General features: G+C 38.1%; 1 protein-coding gene across 6 annotated transcripts; it reads left to right on the plus strand.

The window, feature by feature from the left end:
• Positions 1–482: 482 nt before the first annotated feature.
• ZC3H12B (zinc finger CCCH-type containing 12B) lies at positions 483–25,438 on the plus strand. 6 transcript variants are annotated; one of them, XM_027690505.1, is made up of 7 exons: positions 634–1,894; positions 6,079–6,133; positions 13,946–14,717; positions 17,567–17,706; positions 18,410–18,644; positions 18,731–18,837; positions 19,392–25,438. In XM_027690505.1, the coding sequence occupies exons 3-7, from the start codon at positions 14,107–14,109 to the stop codon at positions 20,810–20,812; spliced, it is 2,514 nt and encodes an 837-aa protein (XP_027546306.1). In that variant the 5' UTR covers positions 634–1,894; positions 6,079–6,133; positions 13,946–14,106; the 3' UTR covers positions 20,813–25,438. The 6 variants fall into 6 exon arrangements, with proteins under 6 accessions (XP_027546310.1, XP_027546306.1, XP_027546307.1 ...); XM_027690506.1 differs by lacking the exon at positions 634–1,894 and adding an exon at positions 3,899–4,349; XM_027690507.1 differs by lacking the exons at positions 634–1,894; positions 6,079–6,133 and adding exons at positions 10,797–11,463; positions 12,469–12,562.
• Positions 25,439–25,609: the final 171 nt, after the last annotated feature.

The raw sequence follows: 25,609 nt of genomic DNA on the forward strand, positions 1-25,609 counted from the left end.
GCGCGGTGTGGGGGGCGGGGGAGAGCGGTGGGGCGCCCCCTGCCGCCCGCCGGGCGCGCTCCAGACCCGGCGGCAGCCGCGGCGCGGCAGTGGGGCCCTGCCCGGCTCGGTGCCCTGCCCGGCTCGGTGCCCTGCCCGGCAGTGGGGCCCTGCCCGGCAGTGGGGCCCTGCCCGGCTCGGTGCCCTGCCCGGCTCGGTGCCCTGCCCGGCAGTGGGGCCCTGCCCGGCAGTGGGGCCCTGCCCGGCTCGGTGCCCTGCCCGGCTCGGTGCCCTGCCTGGCAGTGGGGCCCTGCCCGGCTCGGTGCCCCTGCGCTCCGGGCAGCGCGGGGAGCGCCGCTGCCCGGCGGTGCCGCTGCCCCAGGGCGGGCGTTGTCCCGGCGGTGCCGCTGCCCGGGGGCCGTTGTCCCGGCGGGGCTGCGGCGCCGGCGGTGCCACTGCTGCCCTGCTCGCACCGGGAGCGGCGGTCCCTGGCCTGGCCTGGCCGTCCGTCGCTGCGGCTGCCGCCCGCCCCGCATTGGCCGCCGGCTGGACGAGGGGACACGGGGCCTTCGCGGGGACCCGGCGGCGCCGTCCCTCGCACAGCCCTGCAGGAGCGGGCTCGGGGCCCGGGGGCTGCTGCAGCGCAGGTGAAACGGCCTGGACAGCTTGGGACACTGCCGGGAATTTGGCCTGGTTTCATTTAGCAATTTTAAGTAATCTTAAGCGCCGAGGAGGGATTGCGAAGGCTGCCTTACCACGCTGTTTTAAGAAGGTGTTCAGCGTCTGAACAAAAGAAGAGTAGCAAGAAACTTGCATTAGCGAAAAAAGGTGGTGAAATAAGGAAATTACTTTTGTAGAGGGTACCTGATGCGTGCCACTTACATCCTTCCATTTATCTTTATAGTGCAACTGTGAATAAGGAACTGGTCACTCATGCAGTATATCTGAGGTTTGAGATGCTTTTTCTGATCAGTTAATTTAAAAATGTTATTTTTTCGTAGCCATCTGCTGTTCTAAGTGTCATTAAATAATTCCAAAATTATATTTCACAAGAGCTGTATATTTCCTTCACAAGTTAGCAAACAGTAAAATTGAGTCAAAAGCTGTATTGTATCTTCTGATAGGTGGGAATCTAAATTCAGGTTTATTGAGATACGTGTGATATTGTTTTACTTCTTTTTTAATCTTGCAATGTGTTTGAGTGATTAGCATGTGTTGTCATAAATGGGAAGAAAGGATAAGAAGAATACAAAAATGCTGGTCATTTATGAACTTCCATTATACCTATCAGTAGTTCTGAGTGTGCAGCATTCCAGGTCCATCTGATTTCTTATGCTTGGTATGTTTATTGAAATTGAAGAGCCTGTCAAGTAGTCTTTTTTGTATAGGGGGTATCCTTTATTGATGAAATATATCTTTTGCTTGCCAGATGTCATAAATGAACTATGATATGTAGAACTGAAAGGCATATTTCACAAGTGTGGCTAATGTCACTTACAAAATTATCTTGGCTTCCTGCTGGAAAAATGGGTTAGTGGGAATGTCAAGGTCATCTTCAAATTTAGAATCATTTGGCTGCCTTTCGAATATGTCTTTTCTTCTTCAGTGTGATATATATTTCCCATGTATTAGTCTTGTGGCTGTTGATGTTTTCTGGACCTGTGATCTGTTTGTCTTCTAAAATAATATTTAGCAAGTTTTAAAAGAAACAGTCTGTTAAGCTTCCTAATTCACTTTCATTTGAATGACCTCTATAAGATGTATTTAAAAAAAAAGAAAATCTAACTGCATACAAACACACCGTTCAGAAAGAATGGACAGAAAAAGGGTTAAGCGGATGAATGGATCCCAATGACACTATATGCTGATGAACTAGTAAGAAAGTGAATTCTTACTGTCAACAGCTATGAATTAGGTAAGTTCTGGCTTTCCATTCTTTGATCTTTCTGGATGCCTTTTCCAATGCAAATTATTCCGTGTTAGACATCTGCTGGATTTGACTTTCCTAGCCACTTTACAGTTTGCAACTGAAATGTCATTTTGTTAAACACTTATAATTCTACTATAGATCTGTGAATAACAGAAGTAAAACAAATTGCTTCTGTCACTTGCACTTTGTTACTGTTTACATCAAGAGCAGAAGCATTGGAGGTTTTGGGAATGAGGAAGGCAGCAGGGCTTGAAAAGGTGAAGAAAAGCAATTTATAAACTCGCAAGGAGTTCCCAGGTGTTGCCACATTGTAAATTAGTTTGATATATTGATTCGTCCATCTCATAATTTGAAAAAAAATGAAAAAAACCAAATGACTGTAATGCTACCTGCCTCACACACATCTCTGAGAATGCTGTCCTCCTTTGATCATGGAGTCTGCTAGACACAAAGAGCTTTGAAGAGCTATGTGTTCATGGCTGGATTAAGATATATTTTTAAATATATAAACTCTCACTTTTTTACTTTTTGTAATTTTGTTGTAAAAGGCTATTTTTTTCCTAGACATTATAAATGAAAAGCATGTTTGAGTAATAATACTGGTACTTTTAAAATGCTTTACATCTGTTAATGTAAATGTGTAATGTGAGGTGTTTTTTTTTATTTCCTGTGAATGTCCCGTTTTGTTGATAAGCTGTATTTGATATGATAATTCATCTGGAAATAAGAATACCATGACCACCTTTACAGATGTGGGCTTTCTGCTGCCATGATATGTAGGTGTTGAGTTTGATGTATTTCAGAGTTAGCAAACGTATTTGGAAGTGCAGAGCTAAGCAGTATAGCATCTCCTAAGATGTCATTTCATTCTTCTGAGGTGGCCAATTTATTCATGAGACTGGCCATAATAACTCTTCATTAGCTGGCAATTTTGATTCAAATATATATGTTCTTTCTATATTTAAATAAGTACTTCAGCTAAGTATCTTTGAGTTGTAAAGGTAGCTATTGTATTTAATTTTCTCACATGAATTATTTTTGACATTGCTTGCTAAAAAGCCGATTGATTCACCCTGTCAAAATAAAACCTAGGCTTTACATGGTTTGTTGTTGACCTCTTCTACAATTTCATTAGGATATCATTGTACAGTGTAACTAAAGTGTTTTACAAATCCCAGCATAGACCAAGGTGCTTGTTGGTTCCATAGTCGAAATATAACAGCTCCTTTTCCATATTGATTCCATCTGGAGAGAGACCCTTCATCAAGATTAATATCGGTTCTGATTAGCTGAGTCAACTTCTTTTTCAGTTGACTAGAGAGGAATGCTGTAACAGGGTCAGAGCATCACCCTTAGGTTAAAGCCAAAGGTTTAAACTTAGTTATGTTCAGTGAGGACATCCACAAGAAGTTTACTGTATGCACTCCTTTCATGAACCCACAGACACTTCTGTCAAATCACATAAAGTCAGTTAAAACTGACTATTTCAAAGTAAAACCTCTTTTTATTGCCCCCCTGACTCTATGCTTTTTCTTTTTTTAAGATCAAATACTAATTTCCACCTCTTTGACAAGTCTCCCTTTTTTTGATTTCTACTTTTTTCTTCTTTCTCCTTTTTTTTGATTTTTTTGTGTTCCTGATTTAAAAAGCAAACAAAAAACCACCTCCTGAAACAAATAACTGATCACACAAAACAAAAACCTTCCTCAGGTCTTGGCCCTATTTAGATCTCCCTTTAGTTGCTGGAGCATGGGGATTTGCTGTTTTCACTTTCAAATCAAGGTGGTAGGCTTTTTCTGTTGTCTTTTGATGATGACTTTCCAGCTTCTTCACCTTGGAAATGAGCAGTGTTGTCATTATAAGAATGATTGGACCTCCTTTAAGTGGTCTTTTAGTCCCTTGCTGAAAGCAGACCCAATTAGCCGTGGACTGACTTTGTTTTTTCAAAAGCAAGGTAACAGGTGTGAAAATCTACTATGACCCTAGTATTTAATAGGTTTTATTTTGGATTTCCAGAAGTGGCCATACTTTCTCAGACTTCTAGCTAATCAAAATGCTTTTACTCATTTCCCTGGTGTCTGTTGGTAGGTTCATGGTTTTTTTCCCCTGGCATTTTTTGAAATGGTCTGTAGGTTGATTTCTGAATCCTTTGTGGAAGGTTAGCCATGGGAAAGTGCCACAGTTGTTCAGTCATATTCTTTAAGCTTGGCAGACAGTGCTGCAGGGCAGCTACCTAACTTTTGTGATATACAATACTACAGTTTGAGCAGAGTTAGAAAAATAAAATTCTGAGCACTGTCTTTGAGGTCTTATTTCTGATTCAGTGCAGTGCTGTGCTTTTCTGTTTAGTGTCTTGCTTGTTATGGGGAAGTTGAGCACACTGAGCACACTGCAAGTCAGTACCATTTCTGCTTAGCTGAATGAGAAAGTTTTCATCAAGGTCAGCCAAAAAAAAAATCTAACTTTGTAACGTGTGGCAACTCAGTGGCAAATAATGAGATGTTCTTTTTAAGGGTCTATTTTTTTTTAAATCTTGATTACTAGAAATGTAATATTTAGTCTAATGTTGATGAAATAGAACATGAAAAGGCAGAGTTGTGCTCATTAACTTTCACAGTCTGGGGAGTAATAAGTAGTGACTCTTGTATATAATTCAGCTGTCTTGTCATTGCTGAAGGACACTGCACAAGGCATCAGATAGTGACAGTAGTCCAACCAGACACCAATCACTTGCATTCAGCAATGTTGAAAAGAAAGGTGAGAAACTTAGGTCCTTAGAGTGGTAGTTGCACAATCACTTTCTTTCATGATAATGCTTATATAAGATATTTTTGTCTACCATGATAGTTTTTTTCTTGCCTTTGTGTTGCAGGATGTTGTTCCCCTTTTTCACAGGTGCAGTTGTTTTTTTGAGATGCACTGTAAATTTAATCTGTGTTTAAAAAACAAACTCCCCCTTCAGAAAAACTCCTACCCAATCCCTTTTCCAGCTGTCATGATGAGCCTGTCATCTTCTTCATACTCTAGGGAGAGTCGTGGACAATTAGGTTCCTAGCTTAGGTGTTTTGGTTAAGAGTCTGTGGCATGATTTCATGAATCTAGTTTTTCATATCCACAGATATTCTCATCCACTTGAAAATTACCTGGTCTGCTGGCTCAGTGGCTTACCCTACATCATTGGCACTGCCCCTGAATTTCCAGAGTTCTCAAACAGCATTCATGATTTTCTTAAACCGAGCCAACTGTGGTAAAGGGATTTCAGGGCTGGAGGTTGGTGAGGAAGGAGAACAACCATGTGACTTTTAAACATTTACAGCATTTGGGAAGGGAGAACTCTATTTCACTTTTCTGGAATGGTCTGTGAAATTTATAAAGTGATACACTGACAGAATCAGAACTTATGTGTATATATATATGGCCATATCTATCTATCTATTTATATGTGTGTGCGTATGGTGGGTTTTTTCCATCACTGTTCAGTGTAGACAAGACACATGAAGGCACAATGAGATACATAAGATCAGAAAGACAAAGCTTAGTGGTATTTCTAAAGTAATTGCTAGTTCTCTATATCCTGGTGTATGGATTCCTCAAATTCAGTCCTCTCTGCACAGCTGAACTTTTTCTACCATTAAAAGTGTTCTGTCAGCATTTGTCAAGGAAGAATATCCCCTTTAGGGTTGGGTGGTGGTAATGATTACATTCATCTGGATTGGTGAGCCAACACTGAAAAATCTTCCCTTGCCTCTCTAATAAAAGAGTGCTAAGTCACATTCCTTATTGTTCTTCTCCAAAGGTGGTTAAGGGAGGGACAGAGACAGATGGAGAAACAGAACTGGCAAATTTCTTTTTCTTTTAAAATACTACCTCTGAATTGACTCAGAAAGGAGGAAGCTTCTAAATAAAAATTATTACTAACAACAGCTAGCAAGCTATTTTTTCAGTTGCTGTTTCAATATTAATTTTAAGGAAAAGGTGTTCACTGCTGGTGTAAGCTGCTAGTACTTTACTTTAGATTTAATGTATATTAGTGGTTTTTTTCAGAGAAGTCATAGTGAGTAGAAAAAGTAAAATACTTTTCTTTATATTGTTCTGAGTTTCACTTGATAAAAGACTGTACAATGTTAGGCCTTTGATTTGTGTAAATTTAATGTTTCTCTTTTCATCAGAATGACAGTGTTGAGACTTCCCAGCAATGTGTTGAGGCTGACATTGCATAGTATGGTAAGAAAAAAATGAAACTGAATCAAAATGCTGTCATTTTTGTGGCTCCGAATATCAAGGGACTGAAAAGTCTGATCTGCCATTTTAACACTTCTGTTAAAAATGCTACTTGACTTAGTGCATATTCTGCAAATGCTGATTATACATATTTCTGAATTTATAAATGAACTGCAGATCTGTGCTCAGATCTTACTTTAGACCATCTCTAATTTATTAGATTAAAAAGTACAAGAAGTATTTGAACAGGTGTTCAATTTTAAGCATCTTAAAATCAGAGTATTCTTTTTCAATTAAGAACATTCCTCACTTCTCAGCAAGCAAAATATATTGTAAGTGATGTTAATGCCAAGTATTTGCATCAAAAAGTAGCTGATTTTAAAGCCTAATATACTTGTTTTCCTTCATAGTATGTATTTTGGACTTTTTATGGAAGCTGTATCAGAATATATATGCTATACATCTATCACTGAACTTGATGCTTATCTGAGTGTTGTTTGCTAAGTATGAAAGCTCTCAGGACAGTCTTAATAAAACTATATCAAATACAGTTTGAAACTGTGACTACAAATTATGAGTATTGTAGTTCTCTAAAAGCATCAAATTCTGCAGTCACTTTAATTTCCAAATGACCAACTTAAATAGAAAAAATTTCTCAAAAGCCTGTTTTATTGTTTTCCTACAGTGTTGCACCATTTGTAATTTAGATAAGTTAAGCTACCACATTTGTTACATGCTGAAAATAATTCATTCTAAAGTTCAAAAATAAATTGGTGAAAGGGATTAATTCCTGTTGAACTACAATGTATGTATTATTATATGCATGTGTAAACTGTAATGTGTTCCTGTTATCTCTGTTTAAATCATGATAAATATGAAAATCTAGTGGTTCAAGGTATATATACATACAGGCAAAATGCTACAAAGCTCCAACTCTTTTCCTTTTTATTAAGGACAGGAGATAATTGCCTATAATGTCATGCAGTACAACTCTTCCAATTTTTAATTCATTCTGAAATACCCAAATGTTAATTTTGGAATATTTTTCTGCTTTTCTTCAGCTGTGAATCTGTCTCAGCAGATGTGTATCACCTAAGTGTATAATTACAATGAGAAAAAGCTACTGGTTTTAATTGTGACTCATATACTTTGTCAGCTTTAAGGGCTTTCTCAGCAGATAAAATAATTCACTACCTCAGAAAATATTCAGAGCAGCAAGCAGTAATGTGTAATATCTGTACTGCTCCTGAGATAAGAATACAACAAGATGGTTGTGTCCTCAGTCCCATGAAAACACCAATGTTGAGTTATGTCACTTTTTTCATGAGCACTGTAGAAATGTGATTTTCAGAATCGAGGGCTAATCCAAAATCCTGGGCCATCTTGAGCTGCCCTTGGTTTGTATCCCCTGACAATAACTACTGCCTAATAAATACTGGTTTGTCACATTCCTGAAGACTCGTGCAATGTATTTTGGTGGTCGTTGGTTTGTTGGTGCTTTGTGCGTGTGTCTTGCAGGCTCAAATTGTAATGTCATTAAATAGCAATTAATCACGTGTTGGGGAGGTTTTTAAGGATCAGAAAAAGTCCTTGGGAAGTGTGTTACAGCTCTTTACAGGAAGCACTGGTCTGTGCTGTAGCACAGTACGATGCTGGAGATCTGTTGATTGTAGCGTCCCTGAACACTGAATCATTTTTAAAAAGACTTCTCTTTCTCTTTGTCTGTACTTATAGTTTCCGACAGTGTGATAACTCCTTAATGGATCTATACTAACTTTTAAAAAGTATACAGTATAAGCAATAAGAAAACAGAAAAGTGGAAAATTATCTTCAAGGATCGTTCTGTTAATTGATAATTAGTGGAGTTTTTTTCCCCCAGTAATTTTTTTTCTCTATGTAAGGGAAAAGTGAGCATAAAGGCAATGGGATAAGAGAGAATTCTCAGTGGATCACCTGTTGTTTCCTGAAGTAGAGGTCAACTAAGATATCCCTGTCCGAAGACTTTTCCTGAAAGCTGTAATTTTATTCTACATGATGCGTGAATTGCTTGCACTAGGTTAAATATAATCCACGGTTCACACTTGTACTATTCAGTCTGATACTACCCTGACACGTGTTTCAAGCAAGAATTTTGTATGCAGAGTTGAGATTATCACTTTGTCTCTTTGTTTTGTCCTCCTCTACTCCTCTGACTTCCTTCTGTAATGGGTCCCAGAGTCTCATCAGTAAAGACCTTTCAGTCTTTAGTCTATACCATGTTATTGGGGATTCAATTTAAAGGGCTTGAACTGTTTATTTGCTTCGCAGATTTCTCATCTGCAGATCTCTCCTTTTGCTCACACTTCTGACTTGAATAGAATTTCACAATTCCCCCTAACTGTTCAGTTTCTAATTTAATCTGAAAGTGGCTGAAACACTGCTTTCATTGCTCCTGCATACATGGGCCTGAAGTCTAGGAGTCCTCTTAAACTGGGCTGTCTTCTTAGATCCATGCAGACAGACTACTTCTGAGATTTCTCAATGTTATGGCCGGGAAAGATGGTTCAGATCGAGTCTCCTTTTTCCATTAATCCACCAAAACATTTGTCCCGGCTCTCACTTATAACTGAGATCCTTTCCTAAGATGTTTATTTTGATGTGTATGTGTATTTTTGCACATGTGCATATTAAATGCATAATTTCTTTCCACTTTCCCCTTTAAAACCTCTCCATAACTCCCTTAGTGTGTCCACAAAGTACTACCTTCTAAAGGTGTCTGGACAAACAGTGATCTGAAACAATCCCAAACTGTTTCCTGTGGTCTTTCTGATATTCCAGCCTGACATCATAATTCTAGATTGTATATTCTTTGGGCAAGGGACTGATTGAGATCCCTATGTACAAATGCACTACCAGTCCTAGATAATGTAAATCAGAAAGAAAAGAAATTCTCTGTTATTGTCAATACTCTGCAAGATCACCTTTGAATTTCTGAGAAGTGCAGTGTGGAAAAACAAACAAACAAACTATACTGTTGCTGTTTAAAGTCTAAATGCCAGTGAGTTAATTGCATAAATATGTTGCTGCTGACTGGAAGTATTCTTGGAGATGTGGCAATAATTGTGGTTGTTTTTACGTTCATCAAAGAAATTATATGAATTTGTCACTTAAAGTGGGAAACAGGAGGAAGATTAATAGCCAGGAGTTGTTTTCATATGGATGTGCAGAATGCAAACTACCAAATAGTCTTGTATTAAAAAAAAAGTTTTATATTTTTGCACATACTTCCTTTTAGACTATATGTATTCAAATTATGCATATTACATACAGACTATCACTTTAAATATTATCTTTACTAGATCTCTTTTATTTTAGAAAAATTTAGTGTTGACTTGGTCTTCTTGTATTTGAGCTAGCAATGTAGAATCTGGTTGGTATCTCATTCATTCCTTATTTCCTGGCAACATTGAGCTTCTTTTAAAGGAACTCAAGTTCCTTCTTAGAGTTAATCAACAATTTCTTTAGTTTGACTGTTGCAAATGAAACAGTTGTATAATTGAGATAAGTGATGAATTCAAGTCACTGAGCTCAAATGCTTTGAACGTGCAGAAAACTCATTTATTTTCCTGATAGGTCTACATAATAGATGACGCTCTTATTTGAAGGAGAACCATGTGGTCCACTAAGAAGGGGTGACATACTGAATGTTTGTCACACTGGAGAGAGAGAGGTAGCAATAGCAAGTAGAGGTATTTAACTAGAAATCCAAAATAAACTGAGAGCACATATTGTTTGTGGCATAGAGTGGCACAGAGCAGAGACATCAGCTTTCCAAGTACAGGGCATCAGAGCATTTTCGGAGTGGTAGCACTGATTACATCTGGATCACTGGCATTGACAAAGGCAGTGACTGACAAGCTTGTTAGATCAAAATACTGACTGACTGAAAAGAGATATTATCTGTATTGTAGTGATTCTGGGCTCCTGAATAGAATTACAGATTTATTTAGGGGGGAAAAAAACACTGCAATTTGTGGACAATTAGTAATGAGTTTTTTTCTTTTGTTGCTGTTGAGAGCTGGCTTGCTTAGGGACAAGATCATACTCTGTGAACACACACAGTAAATCTGTACTGATAACTGTGAGACTTAGTAGTTCGAGGGGTTACAGTAGTGCTGGTTTTGTAGAAAAGGATGGTATTACAAGTCTTGATTTCTGATCTGGAGGGTGTTAAGAAGGGTGCTGTGTTCAAGTAGTGTTAGTTGCCGCTGCTGCTTTCTCTTGCTTAGTTTGTCATTCTGCTGTTTGCCAGCTTAGGAGCAACACAATACCCCTTTCCTCAGTGCCCTCTCTCAATGGTCAGTGGGGAAATTTGGTCCTATGCTGTAATATTTTTGTTGTTGTAGTTTGATTTTTTTGTCTATTTGCTTCAGTGCTCCTGGCCCAACGAGTTGACCTTCATTGTTTAAAATTCTTAACCTTATGCATTTGGGAACAAATCCCACAGTATGCCAGTTCTGTGGGTGCAGTAGAATGGAATAGTTAAGCTGCACGGAGGGAGCAACTGGCTAAAGATGGAGAGATGCAAGCTGTCTTTTCTTCTAGGAGTTCTTTGTACAAAAGTGCACAGAGTTGTACAGATGGGCTCTGGAGGTGGCCTGCCTCCTTTTCTGTCAACATGGCAGCTGATGCTAAAACAGATTATCTAACCTATTGGACAAATGTTGCCTTTTCAGAGATTGGCTTTGTGTGCTCAGTGTTAAAGGAAGGAGAAAGACTCCTTACTTTTCCAGAAATTACGTCTAGGAATTGTGTCTTTTTTTGTGTGTGTGTGTGTGTAAGATCTGTGATGTATCTTGGTAGAAAGAACTAAGTTGATAGAGACAGGACCTTTTTACTTCCAGTGCCTTCCTCAGAAGATCCTAAATGGCTATGAAAAGGAGATTTTTATAAAATACTGTGATTTATTTTTTAAATAGTTTGAAGATAACTAGAGATTTCATTCTCTTTTAGCAGATTTTTAATTCCCATCTAAAATATTTGAAACGGTGAATATGACATCACAGACCACATATTTTTCTACAGCTATCCAAAAGAGAGATGAGACAGCTAAAATTTCTCAAGTTAGTGGCTTTCAGCCAAAGGTTGACATGAATGAAAAAGACAAGAAACTCCAAGATGACTCACAGAAGTGGGTGTTTCCATAGAAGGAGCTTTCATAATAGATCCACCAGTCTATCACTAGCAACCAAAGAATAGTAAACCACAACACAGGACTGACAGAGAGCAGTTCTAGATATACAGAACTGTTTCCTCCCATGGATTGAGCTGCTTTCTTTGTAAGCGTGACAGAAGTGAGTGTGCCAACAGTAGTGAATTGTTCTTAGAATTAAATATCTGTGTATGTTTTAAAATTATTTTTGAATTCTGGATTATTTAGCTTTAACTATGATCAAAATATCTCCTTGTTAAAATAAGATCTTACTTTCAGGGAAGGACAAATGAAATTTATGATAAATTGCTTATATGATGTTAACAGAAAACTGGAAATATGTATGTGGAATTGGGATAATGCAAAAAAATGGTAAAATCAGTTTATATACAAGAAGATATATTATTTTCTAGCTAAGATAGAGTGGTCAGAATTAAGAGCAGAACTTAAATAATTGTCATTAACCAAAAAAAAGTTTGAAAAATCTAAATGTGAAAGCAATAGTGACAGTGTTACCCAGATTATTTTATTACTTAAAAAAAAAAGAAAAAGTAATAATAGTCTCTTTGAGTGAGTCCAGTTGATTTAATTTCCAATTGGGAAGGAGCATATTTTGCTGGTAGTTTAAATTAATACATATGTGTTTATAAGATAATGTAAATTGGTCTTCTAAAAATTGGTTTAAATGGATTACTTCTGGAAAATAAATTGTTAAATAAAACCAGTGGAGAAGGTAACGGTAAATTTGAAAACCTAAACAACCTCCTTTCTCTTCATCATACTTTAAAGGCTTTTTCCAGTCTTAAGAATGTATGGCTTATCAGTCTTATAAGATTTCCACTGGGAAGGGGGTTAGGAGCATTTACTAGAGGTGGAAGAACAGGCATGATAAATTTAACAAAGGCCAAAAACATTCTTGTGACGTTAAGCTTAGAGAGATGACAACTTCTAAAGAAGCATCATACTGTTTGTCCAGTGCCAAAGCAGTACAGTGTCAATAATTTGAAAAAAAATTAGTCTTATTGCACGTATTGTAAAGTGTCCCTTAGCTGAAATATTTTGTAAGCTGTGGGTGCAGTGTGCTGATAACCTGTTTTTAAACCTTCTTTTACAGTAATTTTTTACATATCCTTTTTTTTTTTTCCAGTTTTGGCATGGTACAAGGTTATATACACAAGACCTAATTAAAATCCATTCCAGGTTAAACTATTAATACATCTATGTTGGGAAGTCCTTGGGTTGTAAATATACTGAAATTAGCAGTGTATGTGAGAGAGAGAAAAATCACTTAAAATGAAAATAGCACTGTAATAATAATGATATCTAAGTATTTAGAGGGATACTCTTTGAATGCATAATATTAAGGAACCACAAGTTTTTAAGTGTTAAACCTAATTAATCAAGATTGGAATTTCCATTCAAATGCAAGGAAATTGTGTTTTTATTTCACATGGCGTAAAGGACTTAGACTATCAGAGAATCTTTGAGGTTGGAAAAGCCCTCCCAGCCCATCGAGTCCAGCCTGTGCCCCATCCCCACCTTGTCCCCAGCCCAGAGCACTCAGTGCCACAGCCAGGCCTTCCTTGGGCACCTCCAGGGATGGGGACTCCAAACCTCCCTGGGCAACCCCTTCCAATGCCCCACCACCCTTTCGATGAGGAAATTCCTCCTGGTGTCCAACCTGACCCTCCCCTGGCACAGCTTGAGGCTGTTCCCTCTCCTCTTGTCCCTTGTTCCCTGGGAGCAGAGCCCGATGCCCCCCAGGCCCCCCTCCTGTCAGGGAGTTGCAGAGCCAGAAGGTCCCTCCTGAGCCTCCTTTTCTCCAGGCTGAAAAAAATATGAAAATAATATGAATATATTGACTCAATTGACTCGAAACTTGACCTTTTAGGATTTTTTTTACATACAAGACATTAGCACTTTCCTGAATTAGCTTCATTTCCTAAGGAAATTAGGCTTTTGAGCAGCTGTCTCCGCATGTGTTTGTGTTTTTGTTTGCATAACTTGTAGTGCAGTCTTGTGGAATGTTACTGTTTTTCCTGCTTACGGTAATTATATATTACTGTATAAAGGGTTTGCAGATTAATAATCTTTGTTTCACCTAGACAATTTAGCGTTTCTTGTTGTAGTTTTTAGGCCAATACGAGCCTGTCTCAGAGACCCTTTGACATTTTCATCGTTTCGATTATCAAATTTTATTACTCTTCTAGAGCTGTTGTTCTCTGAAATCTCTCATAGGCAACAGAAACCCACCATCTAATGTAGGGAAATAGTCAAGAAAGAAAGTTTCTGCAGTAGAAGACAGCTTTCTAGTGAAAGTAGTGGGTCACTCTTTTCTATTATCTTTAAATATTACTGAGATAATCCATTCATTCCAGCTGTAATTTTATTGTGTGAGAATTGTCTTTTTTTTTTTTTTTTTTTGGTAGGTAGAGTAATTGGGGGAGGGAGAGTTTAATTTGTGAGTACAGAGACAATGTAATTATAGGCTTTATTATGATCAGTTTTACATAGAAATGTGAATGACTAGGGACTTCTACTGACTTGTAAACAAAATCATTGTAGTTGAGTATTTTGCAGCATTGCTTGAAACCTAATTTTTATCTTTACTCCCTTTTTTTAAGGAACTTCATGTTGGTGTTGTTTATGCCAGAACACAGTAAGCAAGGCAAATTGACTCCAGCCTCGTGTAAACTTTTAACTGGCCATGATGCTATTGAATATGAATTCCAGGTGGCTTTGGAAATGAAAGAGAACTGAGCTCTCTGGCTGGAAGCTGAACGTGATGACGGCCTGGTCTATGGTAGGGAAGCTGAAAATGGAGAAGAGGCGCTCCAGAGAAGACAGAAATGTGGAACAAGATGCGGGGGAATGCAGTGCTGAATCCGAGGAATGGACGAGCTCAGAAAGTGAGCCTGAACAACCATACTTCAGAAGCAGCTGTAGCACTACTCAGTGGAGAGAAAAGGAGGTTTCCACCAAACCACATAGGCCACTCTGCCGGTCCCCTTGTTTGGATCGCCCAAGCTTTTCACAGAGCAGTATCACGCAAGACTTGAAGGTAGATGAATGCAAAACAAATTTGGACAAGGAATACCAAGCTAAAATGGATTTTGCTTTAAAGCTTGGGTATGCAGGAGATCAGATCCAGGCTGTACTGAATAAATTGGGAGCCGACGCACTCATCAATGATGTTCTAGCAGAGCTTGTGAGACTTGGCAACAAAAGTGAGTCAGAGGGACAAAGCACTGCCAGCAGTACCACCAGTACTCTGGTGCCAAGAGGCCCTTGCCCAAAGGAAATTGCAAGCCCTGAATTGTCACTGGAAGATGAAGTTGTGGATAACAGTGATAACTTGAGGCCAATTGTCATTGATGGAAGCAATGTCGCTATGAGGTGGGTCTGCCTGTCACAATGTTTGAAATAAATAAATCACTAAAATGTTTATAAGAAAAATCAGTGTTGATAGCAAAGTAATTTTAAATCATGTATACTGTTACACTGAAAATACATCTATGTTATGGGCTCTTTAGTCTAGGATTTTAATTATGCTAATTATGTAATTATGTAATCCGTATTCCAGTTCCCCTCCCCTCCTTTTAAACCCAAGTTCTCTCCTCAAGTCTTTTGTTCCAGAAATCTACCTTTAGTGTGCTTTTGTGTGGATGGTTTAATTTTTTGAAGTTCTTTGAACAATGTTGAAAATTGCTTCTGGACATTAAAAAAACGTAACCAAACGGGAGGAAAACTTGGTTCTTTTTAAAATTACATGCTCTGTATGCTGATGATATTCAGTGAACTTCACAGTATGTGAGCTCCAGCTCAGGATTCGAAGTAATTTAACTGTGTCGGTACAGGGATAATGCATGAGCTAAACCTGCACTAGCACAGCTGTGGTGCTTGCCCCACCTTGAGTCCTGTGTGCAGTTTTGGGCAGCACAATATAAAAAAGACATGAAGCTATTAGAGAGTGTCCAGAGGAGGCCACGAGGGTGGTGAAGGGTTTGGAGGAGAAGTCGTGTGAGGAGCAGCTGAGGGCACTTGGTCTGTTCAGCCTGGAAAAGAGGAAACTGAGGTCAGACATCATTGGGGTCTTCAGCATCCTCCTGAGGGGCAGCAGAGGGGCAGATACCGATCTCTTCGCTCTCATGACCAGTGACGGGACTCAAGGAAACAGCTGGAGCTGAGTCAGGGGAGGTTTAGGCTGGTTATCAGGAAAAAGTTCTCACCCAAAGGGTGGTTGGGCATTGAACAGGCTCCCCAGGGCAGTGGTCACGGCCCCAAGGCTGCCAGAGCTCAAGGAGCATTTGGACAACGCTCTCAGGCACGTGGTGGGATTGTTGGAGTGTCCTGTGCAAGGCCAGGAGTTGGACTGGATGGTCCTTGTGGTTCCCTTCCAAATCAGGATATTTCTATGTACACTTGGCTGTGAGGTCAACATTAAACCAAGAGATACCTGTCCCATGCCAGTTTTGAACATGTCTGCAGAGTACAGAGTTCAGCTGTCCAATGACTTGTTTATTATTGAGAAAGTAGAATTTTTTATGAGGGAGTTATTTAAAGTCTGTTTAGTGATCAGTGATACAAAGATTTCTTCAGGTACTGTTCATACAATAGATTTCTTTGGTATCAACCTTCTGCTCTAGAAGAATTTGTAATATGAATTATTATTTTTTCAATGTATCACGAAAATGCAGGTTTTTATAGGTGTATTGAGTACTCTGACTTTTGAAATACATAAACCCTTCAAATCCTATAAATGTATTTTATATACAGGATTTTCCAGTGCCACGGGGTGGTCATATCAATCCAAAAGATGTTTCTATAAAGCAACATCATCAAAACTGGATTTAACATTTTTTTTATTTTCTTTTTCTGTGCCTGTTGAATTTGCAGTCTCTGTACTGCTTGAGTTACTCCTGAGCGTAATGTGGCAGCAACTGGAGAAAAGTGTATGTACTCTTACTATTGCATAGCTCAGATCTGATGCTGTATTTATAGAATCATAGAGTATCTCAAGTTGTAAGGGACCCATAAGCATCATCAAGTCCAACTCATAACAAAATGCATATGCATCTGAAAATTTAAAAGGGTATTAAGTTCTGTAAAATCTAAATGTGTAAAAATTTAAAGAAAAATGCTTTTAGCCACTTTGCAGCTTCTGTATTCGTTATTTAAGTTGTGAGGATTTAGGCTATGCTGGTGATTCATAGTTATACGGAGGATATTAGGTCTGTCTGACTTTGGTCTGCCTCAGGGTTACTTTATGTAACGTCCTGAGCCCAGGAAAAGCAAACATCTTGCTATGCTCCAGTAATCTCTGATGTCATTCTACAATAGTAACAATAACAGCAGCAACTTTGAAGTGAAATTTTGAATGACAATCCATAGAATAATGCTAAAGACAATTTTAATACGATGGAAGTCTCTTAATTATGCAAAATCTGCTCTGCAGACTGAGAATATCTGAGGAGTGCAAGGTTTATACACTTCTCATGCTTAAAAATAGTGTAATTATTGATAATACAAATAGAGATTGAGTAAGATGGTTAATTAAGATTCTCCTTGGTTTCTGTCAAACCTCTTAAGAAATTCTTTTTTCCCTTTCAGAAACTTCTTAGGCCTTTTTAAAAATTAAACTCCTTTATCTGAATTGTGTGCTGTTCTAGAAACTCCTGTGTGTTTCAGAAAGCAAATTTTTCATGAGGATGGGACTTAAACAACTTTGACACCATTATTTCTCTCCTATAAAAAGTCCTAATAAAAAAATGTAGAACATTTCTTATCAGAGAAACAGATTTTATTAATACAGATGTATAAAAGCACTTATCACCCATGACAGCCAGTACTGTTCATTCCTTTTCTGTGGTAACGTTTTATGGTGTTACTTAAGGTAAGCCCATTTTGTCAGGGAAAGTGATATTTTTCATTAGCTTAGCTAATAAAATGAAAAAACAGAAAAACTTCATGCGTATTTGTTTTTGCTTTGGGGATAGTGAACTTTTACCATTTCTATAGTTTTTAAGTAGCAGGGTTGCTGTAATCTGATGGCTGAATAGCTCTGTACGATTGTCTTCTTCCAATTATGGAAGCAGGTCTAATAAAACTTTACAGACTTTGTTTTCCTTATATCCTTTGACCATGGCAGCTTTAGAAGAAAGAAAACAATCAAAACCACCACAACAAAAACCAAAACCAAATGTAACGTTTGTCCTTGCTGTTTCTAAAACTTGCATGTTCTTCAGCCATGGGAATAAAGAAGGATTTTCCTGCCGGGGAATTCAACTAGCTGTTGATTGGTTTCTGGAAAAAGGACATAAAGATATTACTGTGTTTGTACCTGCATGGAGAAAAGAACAGTCTCGACCTGATGCACCAATTACAGGTAACGTGGATTTTCTTTGACCCCTTGGTTAAAAAGAAAAAAATAATGTCATCTTTCTAATGGGTCCCATGTACAGGGCTGTGGATGTGACATTGCATGATGTTGCACTCAACTGTTGGTTTGAAAACACTACAATTTCACAGATGAAGAAACAAGCATTTATGTGTAAACAATGCAGTGGGGTTTGGAACATTACTGGATCGTATGAACACTTTTAAGAAACAGTAGTCAAAATTTTCCCATTAGCAAACATTTTTAAGCATATAAGAACTGAGTCTTATTTGCTGGATGAGTCTGAAATAAATAGTAACAGACCAGGGACTCAGTTAGTAGGGTTATCTTGAACACTGAAGAGGCAGCATGTGTTTTGACCCATACAAAGTACTTACATTTTGCTCTAGGCTAAGAAGAAGGCTGTTGTAATACAGTAACAAGTGAGTTCTTGACATATTCAGAAGACTTAGTAAAGGTACGTAGCTGTAGAGTGGTTATGAAGTTTAAATATTGAGTATTTACTCAGTGCTTTGAGACCTCAGAAATAAAATGGCACTCTGCTTCTAGGTATTTTTTAATGATAATGGGGACTGTATATAATTGCAAAATACTTCGTCAGAAAAGAGGGCAAGAATTTTCATATTTCAAAGGCTGCATTTCTTTATTTTAAAACCTTTTTAATAGCCGCTCAACTAAAATTATTTTACAGATCAAGAAATCTTACGTAAATTGGAGAAAGAAAAAATTCTTGTTTTCACCCCATCTCGAAGAGTTCAGGGAAGAAGAGTAGTTTGCTATGATGATCGATTCATAGTGAAACTTGCTTTCGACTCAGATGGCATCATTGTATCAAATGATAACTATCGGGATCTTCAAAATGAAAAACCAGAATGGAAGAAGTTCATAGAAGAGCGGCTGCTAATGTATTCTTTTGTGAATGACAAGTATGGGTTTTTCTTCAAAAGTAAGGGAATTTGCTAATTCTGCATTCTCGGGAAAAACTGATGAAGTTTCCTTTCTTTTTCTTTAGATTTATGCCTCCTGATGATCCTTTAGGACGCCATGGTCCAAGCCTTGAAAATTTCTTAAGAAAAAGGCCAGTTATTCCTGAACATAAGAAACAACCGTGTCCTTACGGTAAGTGCCCAAGTCAGATTGATTTGATGCATTTAAAGGTAGGTGAAGCAAGCAATTAACATCTTAATTAGTGGAACAAAGAAATGCACCATTTTTCAGGTTGCCATCCAAGCACTATGTCCATTTTTCTACCCATCATAAACATATTTATAAAAACAATGTAGCAGAGAATTAAGGCTTAGCAGATATACCTTGTGGATAACACACCTTTTGCTATTTTATTCGGGTTTGTAGTCAAGGAAAGAGATTAATAATTATACAAACTGTGTTAAAGCTGGTTCGTTTTATGTAGCACTGAGTATGTTGTCAGTATTGAAATCATGAGGCAGTAGGAAGAAACATGGTATGTCTTGCCTTTGATGCAGTGACATACATTGATACAGGCAGCAGAGTCTCTGATTGCCTGTATAGACCAAATACATAATTATTCCTTAGGGGGGTTAATATAGAAATATTACTATTGAGAAGTGGGGAAAGATATAAAGAAAAAAGATAGCAACTGGTGGTATTGATGAATTTTTGATTTATTTAACCTGAAAACACTTTTCTTCCAGGTAAAAAGTGCACCTATGGGCACAAATGTAAATATTATCACCCAGAACGTGCAAACCAGCCTCAAAGGTCAGTAGCGGATGAGCTTCGAATAAGTGCCAAATTATCTGCTGTGAAAACTATGAGTGAGGGAGCCTTGGCCAAATGTGGCACAGGGCCATCCAGCTCCAAAGGAGAAATCAGTTCTGAAGTGAAACGCATTGCCCCAAAACGTCAGTCAGATCCAAGCATTAGGTCAGTAGCTGTGGAGCCTGAGGAAAAGTTATCAGTAGCCCGGAAGTCCGAGGCCAGCTCTGTCCCGTCTCTGGTTTCTGCACTAAGTGTACCAACGCTCCCTCCACCAAAAAGCCATGCAGCTGGTGCATTAAACACTCGTTCTGCAAGCAGTCCAGTGCCAGGTTCCTCACAGTTCATGCATCAGAAATCCTCACTAGAACATATGTCCAGTGTGCAATATCCTCCTATACTAGTCACCAATAGCCATGGCACCTCAGTTAGCTATACTGACCAGTATCCCAAATATGAGTCATTGGGGGACCATGGCTATTATTCCTTACTCAGTGATTTCTCCAACTTGAGCATAAGTAGTATCCGTAACTCAGATTATTACGGGGCTGATACGGACCAGGGGATGTATTCTAGAAACTCAAGCCCCTGTCCTGACAATTGCTTAAGCCATACAAGTAATGATTCTTATTCCTCTTACAATGACTTGTATCTGGGTGTAGCAGATGCCAGTCCAGAAGACAATGTGAAGAGCCACAGACTGCCATCGCAAAATCGTCTTCAGCCTTTTCCCCATGGTTACCATGAAGCCTTAAATAGAGTTCAGAGTTATGGAACTGAAGAGCCTAAGCAAACCCTTCGCAAACAGTCAGTTTCCCACTTAGGCCTACATGCCCAGCATCCAGTTGTTGGAGCACGGTCCAGTTGTCCAGGAGAATACCCTGTGCCTCAAAATGTTCATCCATCTACTGCACAACCAAGCCGTGCCTTGGTCATGACACGAATGGACAGTATTTCCGACTCGCGGCTTTATGAAAGTAACCCCACGCGGCAGAGACGGCCCCCCCTGTGCCGAGAGCAGCACGCCAGCTGGGATCCACTGCCATGTGCATCAGACTCCTACACTTACCACTCCTATCCACTGAGTAACAGTCTCATGCAGCCTTGTTATGAACCTGTCATGGTAAGAAGCATGCCCGAGAAGATGGAGCAACTCTGGAGGAATCCCTGGATTGGGATATGTGGTGAGCCACGGGAACCTCATATCATCCCAGAACATCAGTATCAAACATACAAGAACCTCTGCAATATTTTCCCTCCAAGCATTGTCCTTTCTGTGATGGAAAAAAATCCCCACATGACAGATGCACAACAGCTGGCAGCTGTGATTGTTGCTAAATTAAGAACAGGGCGTTAAAGCACTACAGCCTCTTTTGGATAAATGAAACTGTACAGCACATAGGACCCAGAGGAAAACTTAGATGAAAGGGCCAATCTATTGTAAATATTTTCTACTAAGGTGGTATAAAATCCTGTACACAGTAGCAATCATATTATATGCTGAGGCACTATATAAAAGTTGATTGTATTGCAAATTTTAAGATTTTAAATATAGGGATTTTTAATAGTATTTTATAGGAAATGCATACCTTGCTGCATGGATAGCTCATTAAGAACTATGTCACATTCAGTGTCTCAAAGCTGTTACTACAAAATTAATGTTAGCAATTATACTGCATGTATTAGTGTACACTTTCAATTTGCTTATAAATACCTAATCGGCCTCTAAAAGTATGCTCTATACACACCCAGATAACTTTTAGGGTTTCAGCTTTGTCACTGGACACTTCCTACTGGCATCTGAAATACTGAAGAAAAAGTAAATTTGATAAAAATTAAAATAATTTGTAAAAGGAAAAACTGATTTAAGTTTTTGAATGTCAATATGGTTGTTGGTACCTAAATTGCAGACCTGTTTCTCAAGAGTTTGAATATCTAGTACAATGTCCAATATGTTAATGCAATCCAAAAGAACCCAAATAAATACTTTTTTAAATTAGGACCAAAACATACAGTGTAAAGGCACGAGTGCCATTCAATAAACTAAAAGTTTAACTGTAGCTTCTCTCTTCAGAATTGCCTCTCAAACGTGGAGTGAGCAGCTGCTGGCCCAAGTGACCAGATAAGCTGAAAGTAAAGTGCCAGTTTTAAAACTGGATTACTTGACCTGAAGCAGTGAAAATGGGATGTTACCATGGAAGTTCATCAGTACCTACAGCCCTTTCTCTGGGAGCAAGGATGGTGTTTAGTGAGCCTGACATTCAAGAGGGCTGTACAAGATCAACTTGAGAAAGGGCGGAGGGGGAAGGCTGCTTCTTGAAAAGAGATGCTCCAGTTTGGATTTGTGGCAAAGCTGTCCTGGTTCTTGCTCTTCAGATCCACGCAAAGGTGTGCATTTGCCTCGCGAAGGCTTTTAGAGTTCCTGTTTCAACAGGTGAGATAATTTTGTGTGGCAATTGTTTGCGCAACTGGTATCTTGCTCAGGGTGGAAACCTTTGTAGCTAAATGTCTCCAAAAGAGGCGTTTATTGGTTTTTTTAAGCTGCACTGACTGGACGCCCTTTTTTGAATCCACTGTATATTTCAACATTTTGAACCATGACTAACTCGACATGTCTCGAGCTAGGACTTGTTGACTTCTACTGTAGTTTTTTTCATGAAAGTTGAGAAGGCCTGGTTTATGGCCTTTTGTTTCTTCATGAGAAGGTGTGACACTGCCTAAATGTTTCTTACTGTGAAACACACAGAACGTGAGGCTGCAGTCAGGGTTGTTTCTGGTGTTTTGATAACGGCTTGCATGCTGCTTTCTAGTTATCTGTTTGTCTGAGAAACAAAGTTACATCATTTCCTCCACTTGTGTTACTGTAGTGGTTGGTTTGATTCAAAATATCTCGTGGGCTCTTTATCATGTGCAAAATATGTTCCTGTCATATAAAAAAACCCAACAAATGAACCAACGACAAACCACAATTATGGGTGCAACTACAGTTAATTTACTGACATTTGATAGCTGTATCATTTCACACAGGATAAATATTCTTGTGTTGGTACAGATGACGTATAAAATGACCATGTCATTATGTATTTGAAATGAGGTGACTTGAAGGTGACTCTGTATTTACCCTTGGTGTTTAAAAATAACTGAAGTTTTAATTAGTTGGTTATTCTCTTTGTTAATGGGGAAAAAAGAAATCTTCAGACACTTATGATAGTTGGGGAAAACAGATTTAACTCTTGACCAGTTTTCAAAAACATTTCATATTTTTTTATTTGCAAATAATTCTTATTCTCTTCTCTTGCATGGTATAAGCAGCTGAGAGCAATGCCTCAAATAACCAGAAATGACCTTTTGTTTGTTGATACAAATTGTATCTCTTTTTCTTGATTGTATAAAAACTGTGTATAAAAAATAATCTCTAGATTAACTTCAGTATTACATTTTCACCACAATGTTTGTGACACCATGTGTCACAGGGAAGTAGCCCATGAGTAATTATGGATTTTTTTTTTATTTAAAATGGGCACTTGTAGTTTATAGACAAACAAGGACAACTTTTCACAACCAGGTTTTATGTGCACAGATACTGTGTGTACATCTCAAAGCATTACATAGGTATCTTCAGTCTATTTATTAAGCAGATACATTCTTGCACTAAACTTTATGTAAAAATGTTGCTGTTAGCTCATCTGCATGTGTTTAAAATGTATCAGTAATTGCTATAGACCTTACTTTATTCTAACATTAATTTATAAATTATTTAGGTATGATATGAAGTTTATTGTGCACTCATGTTTTCCATCTTGCATGGAATTAGATATTTGTATGCAGAAAAATGTTTGTTCCGTTTTTCTCCACTTATAAAGATAAGCTATTTTAAGAGAGGTTTAGTAGATGTTTTTGATGTTTTCTAATGTGGAAAACCAAGCAGAGATTTCTGTATGAAATGTTGGGTGGCTTATGGAGATACCCAGTTTTGTAGGATTTGTCTGGTCATTTAAATTTTCACTAACCTTTGTTTTAGTGATAGAATAATTCCTTTTTTAAAATGGGAATGCTATGCTAATACAAACCCAGCAAACTATTTCCCTAAGGCACTTCAAAGGCAAATTGTCTTTTTCTAGGAAGCTATTTAGCATCCACCATGCATAGTTACAGAACGGGCAATGGAGCCTTGTGGAAATAACCTGCTAATTTTGTGCTTGTTTAGTCCTCCTCAGAGGTAATGAAACTTTTCTATGTGATGTAGTCCTTCCTGATCAACTACTTTAAGTGATAATTCAGTCATCCACGTCTGTTTTCAAATATGTTTACAAGACAATTCAAAACACTGACACGTTCACTAATCTTTAGCGCATAAGCTTAGATTTCTTCTTACATGGAAGAGTTGATCTTATTAACACCTGATCATAACTGTCTATATTGTAAATATGACTTCATATAAATGCTCTTTTTGAGAGCATGGTATTTAAATGTTCTTAAAACTGTAAGAGAACAGTTCTAGAAACTATATTTTAATAAAATCCATGAAAATACAATTCTAGATGAGGGGGGGAAAAGTGTGAAGGTAAAATCACGGACTACTGCAGCCAACAAGAGTTAAGCAGTAGATTTTAGTGCTTTACTGGGGCCAGAGCATTCTCTGGGAGTTCTGATTTACTTATCTTCCATCTTTGGCTATATTACTTTCACATAATTTGTCACTTAAAAGTGTGTAACTTTAAACTCATAAATCAAAAAACAAATGCTTTATGGGATGTCAGTCTAAGTTATTTAATGTTTTTTGTAAGAAATACATGTCTGTAGTATAGTAAATTGTAGATGATTTCACTGCTGTTAGTCTGTTGTTGTCATATTGAGCCGCAGTAGTTGGCTTTATTCATTTGTAGAATTAAACATTACTGTTTAATTGTTGTAAAATTTTATAAATCTCTTTGGGTTTTTTTGGTTGACCCAAATATAATGTAAGTCTTAATGACAAAATGAGTGAAAATGGATGTTAAACCAGTATGTGGTATTCTTAAATCTCTGTAGTAATAAGTGTACACTGCACTAGTTGCTGCTGCATGTAAGTTATTCACTAGCATGAGTCTGTTTAGCTTTTGTAAAAAATGCTTTAACTTTAAACTTAAAAATAGGTGTGGAGTATGGTTGCTTAGAACAAGTAGAAGGAGCCTCATTGAAAAAAAACCAAATAAAACCAAAACATCTATGTAAGTGAGTTTCCCCCCTACCTACTTTTAATGCCAGTTTGTCTCAAATTATGCATTTTGGCATTTTGAAATTCTTAATGATAAAGTCAGAACATACAAAGAATTTGTCCAAATTATAAAGTTATAAAATCCTTGGTGTCATGTGTGCATACCTGTGATGTACAGCAAACCACAAACAGGAACACCTGATTATTGTAATTTTTCAAACTCCACGCTAAGGAGAAGGAACATGCATCATTTCTGCGAAGCTTTGCTCCAGAGCTGAAATGTTCCTTGATCTTGATTTTCCAAAAGTTGACCTGAAGCATTAATACTCCAGGACTCCTAATGCTCAGGTCTTTAGATCTGTCACGGTTACTTCTATGGCGAGTGCTCAGCTTTAATACTCCCCTTATGTACCCACAGCCTGTTGGGGTGACAGAGCCCTCATTGACTGGATTTCCTGCAATATTTCAAGTGGAAAAAGACAAGTGTACCATCAATTATTCTCATGCCAGTGTCTGGTTAGCCTTTGAAGAGCCATTTTACAGTACTAATGATTTTGGTCTGTGGTATTTAAAGTTTGTAAATGTATTAAAAGAACTGCAAGAATCTAAAAGAAGTACAGGCTATCACCTGTTCCCCCCTGCTCTGTGTAAACGTTTTGCACAATTATTTAATAATATGAGACGTTATAGTTTATATATCTATAAATATATAAAAATTTCCTTATTTAATAAAACTGAGAGCCATTGAATTATTTGTTTCTAGTTTTTTTTTTTCAACCCTCTTTAGACAAGAGCTCAAAAAAAGCTGTTTTATCCAAAAAAACTGTTGTAGTCTGTCCAAATTATTTCTTGGTATTTTTTTAGCTGATTTACTGAAAAATCCCAAATTATTTAGGTGGGGTAGTGGCAGACACACACCAAGTGTGTCCCCTCTACCAAAGGGGAAAAAAGTTAACA

Source organism: Neopelma chrysocephalum, unplaced genomic scaffold, assembly GCF_003984885.1.
Source record: "Neopelma chrysocephalum unplaced genomic scaffold, ASM398488v2 Primary Assembly neopelma1_81, whole genome shotgun sequence".
In the NCBI taxonomy this organism is placed as follows: domain Eukaryota; kingdom Metazoa; phylum Chordata; class Aves; order Passeriformes; family Pipridae; genus Neopelma; species Neopelma chrysocephalum.